This window comes from Psammomys obesus, unplaced genomic scaffold, assembly GCF_907164565.1.
Source record: "Psammomys obesus unplaced genomic scaffold, mPsaObe1.curated_primary_1811, whole genome shotgun sequence".
Taxonomy (NCBI): domain Eukaryota; kingdom Metazoa; phylum Chordata; class Mammalia; order Rodentia; family Muridae; genus Psammomys; species Psammomys obesus.
In genome coordinates, this window is record NW_026585643.1 from 1,369,196 (window position 1) to 1,378,761 (window position 9,566).

The following is a 9,566-nucleotide window of genomic DNA, read 5'->3' on the forward strand; positions in this document are numbered from 1 at the left end:
GTGTGTGTGTGTGTGTGTGTGTGTGTGTGTGTGTGTGTGTGTGTGTGAGAGAGAGAGAGAGTGTGTGTGTTTGGGGTGGGAGACTATCTCATGCCCACTAAAGCCACCACTGTGAACCGGAAATGGACTGTTTCCTCAAGGGCAGCAGGATCCAGTAGGATCAGGCCTGTTCACCATGCTCCAAGCCATGGTCTGGGCCCAACGGTGCCTGTCTCACTCAAGCACTGGGTTCTTTGTGAGAATGCAGAGCAGCAGTGTAGCCCAGAGCGGAGTCCTGGCTGAGCGCATGGCTGTGCTCACAGGTCCACTGACGGGTGAGTGTTCTGATCTCCTGGCCTCTTAACCTCTTACACAGAAGGACCTTGGCCTCCGTGGAAAGACTCAGAGTTGTAGAGCAGGTTATCCACATCTTTGTGTGGGGGGAGCTGACTTGTATCCCATCTATCTGCAGGATTGGCTTTGCCATCGCCCGGCGTCTGGCCGAGGATGGGGCCCACGTGGTCATCAGCAGCCGGAAACAGCAGAATGTGGACCAAGCAGGGTCCTGTTACAGGGGAAGGGGCTGACCGTGACCGGCACTGTGTGCCATGTGGGGAAGGCGGAGGATCGGCAACAGCCAGTAGCCAAGGTAAGAGGCCAAGGAATGGAAGGACAAAGAGAAGGGAGCACTTTGCTTCACAGCTCAGTCCTGGGAGAGGCAGGATGGGGATGGGGGCCCTGGCCTTCTGCACAGGGAAAGAACTCCACAGCTGAAAAGATGTATAAAGGCATGGGGGATGCCTCAGGGGATTCCTGGAGATACCTTAGGCCTCAGGACCATTGGGTCCACTCAGGATGCTCCCCTTCCATTCATGGTTGAGGTAGCATCGCATTAGCAATCTGTGCCTGAAGGTCCTGCACTCACGACTGCTCTGAAAAGAGGAGTTCTCCTCAGGCCATCTCCACCCTCTCCCACAACTCTCTCCCAGGCCCTGGAGTACTGTGGAGGCGTGGATTCCCTGGTGTCAGCCCCCGTTGGGGAGCACTCTGGGGGCAGTGAACAGGTATGGGACAAGGTGAGAGGCCAACCAAGTGAGCTGGGGTCTGGTATTAGCTCTGTACTGGGCTCCTCCCAGACGTCACCGTAAAGGCAGGCCTGAATGGTAGGGCTCATCTAGGCTATGCTGTGGTTCATTTTAAAGTCGAGCCCTTACGCTCTGCTTTCAATTCCTGACTCTTACACACTGATTTGCTCAGTGACTGGTTTGTTGCCACTACGACAGATTTTTCTGAGAAAACACAGGGAAGAAGAATTGGTTCTTGGCTTAGAATTTCAGACCATGTGTGGCTTTGCTTATTTGTGGGTGGGGATGGGCGGGGAGGGCCTGGAGGACAGGCAGTTCTCACCTTATGGTGGCCAGGAAGCAGAGTGGATGCCTGCAGCCTTGGGTTCCCTTCTTCCCTTCTGTCTTAGTCCATGGCCTATGGCGGTGAACGGTCACCATGACTACAGCAGCTCTTACAAAAGAAAGCGTTTTATTGAGGCTGGCTTAAAGTTTCAGAGGTTTAGTTGATTTTCACCATGGCAGGAAGCATGGCAGCGTGCAGGCAGACATGATGCCGGAGGAGCAGCTGCGAGTTCCACATCCAGAGTGTCATGTAGGCAGCGGGGGGGGGCGGGGGCGGGGAGGAGGACACAGAGAGAGACAGAGACAGACAGAAAACGTGACCACACTGGGTCTGGTTTGAGATTTTGAAACCTCCCAAGCCCACCCGCCAGTGACACACTTCCTCCAGTAAAGCTGCACCCACTCCAATAAGGCCACACCTTCTAATTCTTCTCAAGTAGTTCCACTCCCTGATGACTAAGCATTCCAATACGTGAGCCTATAGGGGGCTATTCTTAGTCAAGCCGTCACACCTTTTCTTCTCACCGGTGCTCAGCTTACCTTGGGCAATGCTGCCCACAATCACAGCAGATCTTCAGGATTTCCCTGGAACACTGCATGGACATACACAGGAGTATGCTTTACTAATCTAATTAAGGTGACAGCCAAGATTAACCATCACACTTATTGAGCCCTTGCCACGTGCTAGACACTGCTCCAGGCCCTGGGTTAGGAACATATTAGGAAGAGTCTTGTCGGGCTGAACATTGCACATTGTGTTTCTCTTTGGAGATTTGATTGGTCAGGACTGGGTCTATGTGCTCAGACTTTCCAGCCCACCACGAATTCACTCCTTACCCTTAAGGGTCTGGGAAAGACTCTGTAAAGTGACTCCAAGTCATCTTAGGGTCTGTTATTCTCCCACCTCCTGTGCTGTTAGGTCCTATGGTTTGTTTTCAATTCTCTCTGATGGATCAGATAGACACGGGCTGAATCTCATGCCTGCCAGTATTTTCTGCTGTGCTCTCAGCACTGAATCAAAGCTCTTTCTGCCCACTGACCTTGGTGTGTTCTACCTTCCCAGCTTCTATTTTGATGATACCATCTTCATTCCCCTCCTTTCTCTCTGCCCTTGACTGGGTGCCCTTCACTCCATCTTCAGAGACGACCTGAAATTTGAACTGCCGGCAGCCACCGGCAGTGGCCTCCCAGGCTTTTCAGCTTCATTTCTAATGTCTCTGAAAGAGCATTTGTGACTACGTAGGTGGCATTTCATTGCAAACAGTCTCCCATTCCTTCCGAGTCCCTCTTTTCGGCATCTCAATGCATGAGTTCACGGCTTTTTCTCAGAGCGTTAGAAACCACCCCTCTTGAAGTGGCTAGCACATGCCGACCCTTGACCTGACTTTTCTCTGATGCACTCCTGTTATTCAAGGACTTGATACTCAGTGAGCCTTTCTGCTCACTGGACAGACATTTTTGATGGAGTAATTGTCCCTGGATCATATCTGCCAACATCTTGGAGGCATTGTCACAAAATGAGTTTGGAATTTATGCTAGTATAATCATTATGAACATATCTCTTCTACTCCAGAAGGCTGGAATGTGTGCTGGACCTCACAGCTGGCATTAGTAATACACCTTGAGGTCACTTAGGATTTAAGACTGCTCTCCTACTGTGTACTCAAACTGTGTGTTTACCCTGCCTTTAAGGGAACAATATAACAACCAAACTCACTTGCCTCGGATTTCCCATGTAGTTGACTTTTACAACCTAAACCAGTGCATAGCTATCACCTTAAATTGCCTGCTCTTCCATGTCCCTGACCCAGAGGGCCGTGCATATGTGTTTGTATGCGTGCTATGATAATGGCTTGCTGAAAAGAAAACAGATCGAAAGCAGCCTTATGAAACAACTATTCGCCGTAACGGCTGCAAGCTTGTTAGCCTTTGCTGGTTTGTTTTCTGGGTTGGTTTGAGTCAGTGACTTAACCCTTTGTGAAGCACTGTTAAAGATTTCTGAAAATTATCCCATTCCTTCCCCCACGGATGCTTTCTGTGCTGTTCAATGAGAGAGAGAACAAAGTCTCCCGTTAGGGACAGGTTCACAGGACAGACATCAGGTGGTCATAGGGTCACAGATTCATACCCGTACAACAGACAGGTTGATGACAGGCCAGAAATCATACCCTGCAGAGTGACGGGAGACACAGGGAAAGAAGCAGATAATTCAAATCTGGGCTAGATCTTGGTCAAGCGACCCAAAAAGGAAGTCTTTAGTTCTTTCCTTAATGTGACAGGGATTCTGAGTCTATCACTAGTTCATCTAGCCAGTGGAAGATTTCCCAGATGCAGCCAGGCATTGGTGGCACACACCGTTAATCCCAGTGTTTGGGGGGGGGGGGCGGGACAGGGACAGGCAGATCTCTGAGCTCCAGGCTAGCCAGGCTACACAGAGGAACCTCATCATGAAAAACAACACAAAACAAAAAAGAAAAAAAAAGAAGAAACAGAATTTTATCAGGTGCTCTCCTTTAACTGCGTGAAGCTGGCAGCAGATGTCTGACAGAGGGATTCCTTGACACTGAGATCGCTTATCCTGGGCCACAGGGCCATAGAGCCACAGTAGGGGCTCTTCCTGGTCTACACTTCCTGGAAATTGGCCAACTACTAGGACCCCTCTCTCCCCATCATTGTCCAATGACTCTATAGCGTGCACCCTCCTGAAAGGTCACAAACCTCTTATTTGGGACCTGAGGCCGGTTTTAGACTCTTGATCCTCTCCTTTTTTCTCCGAGTGCTGGGGATTACAGTCATTCAAGGCTCAGTCCAGTTCCTTAAAAAGTTCTTCCTTAAAACTATTCTAAATATTCTTGAGGCTGTGCTCACAGGCTTTTCTGTCTCTTAGCCTGGCTGTCTATAAAGCCACGAGCAACTCGGAAACACTTCTTGACCTACTCAGAAGGGCAATTTGGCCTCTCAAGCCTGCACGTGTTTGTATCAGCTGAACAAATGACAAGACTCCCAAGTCACGTGGCCGGGGCTGACCATTGCTTCCATAAACCCTGCCCCTCATTTACTGTGATTTCAGATCCCGAATGTGAACGTGAAGGCCCCAGCCCTGTTACTGAGCCAGCTGCTGCCTCAAATGGAGAAGAGAGGGTGAGTCTGTAGGGTGAGGGTAGGAACTAGCTGTGGGGAGCTTGGGAGACTGAGGTACAGGAGCCTGGAGGGTGCTTGGGCACTGCCAGGAGTGGGGAGGTACAGAAGGGGGCTCTCCGGGACCCCCACACTCTCCATCTCCTCGTCCTACTTACTCTGGAAGTTCTACTTCTGCATGAGGGTAGTAGTCCACAGGAGCACAGGCTGTTTTTTTTTTTGTTTGTTTGTTTATTTGTTTTTTGTTGTTGTTTAATCTCCTTGACATTCTGAGCTGATCATCCTTGCCTGGACTCTGGTCCTCTTACAGCTAAGTAACCCCTCTGTGCTCACTTAACACCTCTGATGGGACTTTCTTATTTCTTTCCAAAGAGAAAAGTCTATCCCAGGCCATTTCTTAGTCCCTGTTTTCTTTCTCCAGGGACTGCATCTGTGTCTATCCCCAGGTTTTACTCTGTTCCTCACTGACACATACTCGCAGAAGGCAGACTCTGGTAGATGAAAAAGTTTCTAACCATTATTATTATTATTATTATTATTATTATTATTATTATTATTATTATTATTATCGGTTTTTCGAGACAGGATTTCTCTGTGTAGCCTTGGCTGTCTTGGACTTGCTTTGTAGACCAGGATAGCCTTGAACTCACAGAGATCCACCTGCCTTTGCCTCCCTAAATGCTAGTATTATAGGCAAGTGCTGTGCCTGGCTTTTTTTAATTAATATTATTTTATGGGTGTGGGTGTTTTACCTGGATGAATGCCTACGCACCCGTGTGTGTACTGCCCTCGGAGGCCAGAAGAGTGCAGCCAATCCCTTGAAACTGGAGTCACAGACGGCTGTGAGCTGCCATGTGGGCGCTGGGAATCAACATCAAGAAAAGCAGCCAGTGCTCTTCACCACTGACCACACTGTTTGTGTGCGTACGTATGAGTGTGAGGCCAGAGATCAAAACCAGTGTCTTCATCTATCTCTATCTACTTTGTTGTTGTTGAGACGAGCTCTCTCACTGGCTTGGCTTGACTGGCCAGTGAGCATCAGAGACTCACGTGTCTCTGCTTTTTCAGCACTGGGATTGCAGGTGTACACCGCCGTGCTTGGCGTCTTACCTGGGTGCTGGGATCAAGCTCAGATCCTCCAGCTTTCACTTCAAGCATTTTATTGACTGAGGCAGCTCCCTAGTGTGGTGACCTTTATTCCTTTATTTAGTCTCTCCCCTCCTCTGTCTGCTTCTTATAAAGTGCTTGTTGGGGGCTGGAGAGATGGCTCAGTGGTTAAGAGCACTGTCTGCTCTTCCACAGGACCAGGATTCGATTCCCAACACCCGCATGGTGGCTCCCAGCTGTCTGTAACTCCACTCCCAAGAGATCTGACACCTTCACACTAACGCACATACAATAAAAAGTGAGACAAATTATTTTAAAAAGGTGCTCATTGGTAGGCATTTGTCCCCTGTCCTGGGTGTCATTTCACCAAACCCACTCCAGTCTTTCTTCCAGCCCTTAGCTTTCTGCTCATCTCTTTCTTCTTCAAAAAAGGTAGAAGGGGGCTGCGCAAGGGATAAGCATGGCCATTCTGTTTGTGGGAAAGAGGATTGGAAGTCTCTGCTTTTGCACTCACTGGCCTCAGTTTCCTCATGCAGAGTGGGTGTGGTAATGGTACCTGCACTGCAGGATGTGGCTGATGGTAACACCTTGATCAATGGTGACTCTTCCGCTTCACGTCTCCTCTTGCCTCCATCTCTTCTTAGTGCTGCTGTCGTCTTCGTTTCTTCCATCTCAGCTTATAGTCCACTGTGGTAAGTGCTTGGTTCGTATCCTCATGTTTGGCATACAGGAGGGGGTAACGATATTTTCCAGAGCCACCCAGGGACAAAGTCCAGGATAGACCCTCCCGATGTCCTGGGCTAGGCTTGTACCCATGTGGCTTTTTTTTTTTTTTTTTTTTTTTTTTTTTTTTTTTTGACAAGGGAGCATGAGCAAAGTGTGTCTGAGATCTGGGCTTGCTCAGCTGTGATCCTCCATGAGTGAGCGATCCAACAGACTCTTTCTCCTGCCTCATCTCTATCCCAAACACTTGTAATTTCCTTCCAGGAGTTAGGCGCCTACAATGTCAGCAAGACAGCCATGCTAGGTCTCACTAGAACACTGGCACAGGAGTTGGCTACCAAGAACATCTGGGTGAATTGTCTGATTCCAGAAGTTATTAAGACCAACTTCAGCAGAACGGTGAGGACTGGGAGTCCCCAACCTGGCAGCCTAGCTGAGATCTTCACTGTCCTCTGAACTCAGCTGGAGCCCAGTCCACCGATACTACAAAGGGCAGCAACCATGGTTGCTTGGCCAGGTGGCTACTTCTGGGTCTTACTGTCTCCTTATCTTAGTCATATTGACTCACCCGTCTTTTCTCTTTGCCTAGGTGCATAGCAATGAGGCTCTCTGGAGTCAGTTAAAGGAGCACTATCAGATACAGAGGCAAGTGGGTTTGCTGACCTGGTGGTCTGCACACAGCTGGGGAGATACAGCTGAGGATATTTTGTGTTTCTGTCGACTGGCCTTTCCTTTTGCTGAAGACTGAGTCCACCCTTTCTCCCCTCTCTCCATGGGACCTCATGCCACCTGTGGCATGGGAGCTCCAGAACCAAAGTGCAAATCCTCTTCCCATCCAGGATTGGTCAGCCTGAAGACTGTGTGGGACTCGTGTCCTTCTTGTGCTCTGCAGATGCCAGTTGCATTAATGGGGAGAACATCACAGTGGCCGGCTTTTCCTCTCGGCTGTGAGGGCATTGAAGGGTTGGTCATCAGAGGGTATTAGCCTAGCATGTAAGGAGATGGTCTGCAGCAACTTGGGACTCACCATCGCTAGGCTCAAGGGAAAAGAAAATCTATCAGCATCTTGTTGTAGTTATTAATATTTACTATTATTATATCTTTTAGTTAAACAGTGGTTATTTCTTTTTTTTCCCATTTTTTTTTGTTTTTTTAACAGTGGTTATTTCTAAACCAGCTGTATACCCAAATCACCACACAGAGACCGGATTTATTTAATTAATCTAGTGCACAATGCTGGGCAATAGTTACTCCATCCTAAACCTCCAAGCCTACATAATTTCCTACCATTCAGATTCACCCATTATACTTGCTTTTAGCCATATCTCAGGTCCGGTCCCTTCTCTCCACATGGTTCCAAAAAAAAAAAAACTCTTCTCTGGATTCTCCTCCTCTCCTCCTTCCTACTTCCTTCCTCTTCCTCCCACTCCAGACCAGGATGTCCCACCCTATCCTCTCCGTTGCTCAACGTTGTTTTAATTGACAATTTAGAGAAAAAATGGTGGCATGTTTACACAGACTTGAGACAGATGATACTTAGAATAAACATCACAATGCAATGTCTGGATTGCAACTAGATAGTGGGGGAGAGAAATCAGCATTTGAATGAACAAGGGTAAATTGTACACATTCCACAAGACCATTATAACGACACATTCTCATCTCAGGATTCTCCACAGGACCACAGTAGGTAGACTCGATTGACCTCACCAACATTATTTGAGGCTGAGGCATGTAGTGGGCTTGGCATTCTGGAAGAACCTTAAGGGAAAGGGTCTTAAAACTTTTCCTGTACTTTGTGTTTTACGTCTCTCTCCTAAAATAAAATCAGACGTGTCTTCCCCTCTGGGTGCTCCTGGCAAAGGTGGAGTCAAGAGCGACACGGCAGGGACGGGTCTGCTGTGGCAGGCCGGTCAAGCGGAGGACTGGAAGTAGGGCAGGGGTTTGCTGACTCCTTTGCCTCTCTTCCTTGAGAGCGGAGGCAACGTTGCCCGCCTGCGGAACAGTGAGGGGGTCATCCAGAGGGAGGGCCCTGTTTCTAGACATGGTGGTAAGAAGATGGCGCGGTTTACAACCACGCAGGGTTCAGAGATGGGGGTTGGTGACCCTGTGATGTGTGTTTGGGTTGGGGACACTGCTGTTGGGAGAGGAGAGGCTGAGGAGCAAGCACAGGTAAATTTGAGTGTGTATGATTACCCATGGTTCTTGTCTCCTTCGTGCCCAGAACTAGTGAGGGGAGGGAGTGACCTAGTCAGGGTGTAGGGAGGGGCAGGAGCACCAGAAGGGCCACCTCGCACAGCCTCCTAGTGGCTGCCTGGAATGTCAGGCATGTTCCACTAGTCCTGCTCAGCCTTTCAGGGCTCAGGAGGATTGTGGCTACTGTGCACACCCGCTTTCTTGGGAGATTTAACCTCAGTATCTACATGGTTCCCAGTAGGACCAAGTTTGTTTCTCTTGGGCTAATGGCTGGGGAAACAAAAACAAACCAGAAACAAAAGACAAGCAAGCTTGGTACTTCAGGGAGCTCCTGCTGGGTGGTGGTTATTTACGTGGAGAGGAGGAAATAAAAGATTATCAATAATGGAAGGCTGTGGGAGGGGCCAGCGCACTTGCCAATCTTCCTCCGTGGGGAGGCGGAGGGACAGGAGTCTGAGTAACACACCCTCCGTCGGGAGTAGTTCATTGTGTACTTGCACATTTCAGCTGGAGCTCCAGCTGTGTGTGCCCAGGTCCACTGTACTCCAGAGTGGAGCATCTTATCTCCATGCTGACCTGGGGTGGAGGGCGTGGCCTGAGACTTCGTGGCTGGTGGAAAACTTGGATGTGGGTTCTGTGGGGCGAGGGAGGTATCCAAGGCTGTGGTGGTCCCTGCTAATAGTGCCAGCAGACAAACTGAGCTGGGTCGTGCTACGACCTGTCTCTCTCTAGTTGAATGTTCGCTTTAAGAATCCAGTTATTGGGATCCCGGGTTCATCTTTCAGCGGCATTTGTGGACTAAGCCTTTGGAGTTAATTAGCAGTAGATGAGCCGTGGAATGGACTTTACTTAGGCCGCTCTCTCGTTTTCGAGTTTCTGTTCCTTTAATCTTTCAAGGCTGGAAGAGACTGTCCATCAGTGCAGGACATGTTCCTGTAAATCCCAGTGAGGAAAAAAATGTGATTTGCCAGTTATTTTCTTCCTGGGGTCAAAGAGGGTCGCTTGTCCGTATTC

The 9,566-nt window shown here is 49.1% G+C and overlaps 1 protein-coding gene across 1 annotated transcript; it reads left to right on the forward strand.

The window, feature by feature from the left end:
- Window positions 1-123: 123 nt before the first annotated feature.
- Dhrs2 (dehydrogenase/reductase 2) lies at window positions 124-7,334 on the forward strand. The gene is given in 9 exon segments (XM_055617711.1): window positions 124-318; window positions 452-537; window positions 540-628; window positions 969-1,055; window positions 4,459-4,529; window positions 6,278-6,329; window positions 6,624-6,755; window positions 6,946-7,001; window positions 7,196-7,334. Coding segments are annotated over 9 exon segments (828 nt in total). The 5' UTR covers window positions 124-175; the 3' UTR covers window positions 7,308-7,334.
- Window positions 7,335-9,566: the final 2,232 nt, after the last annotated feature.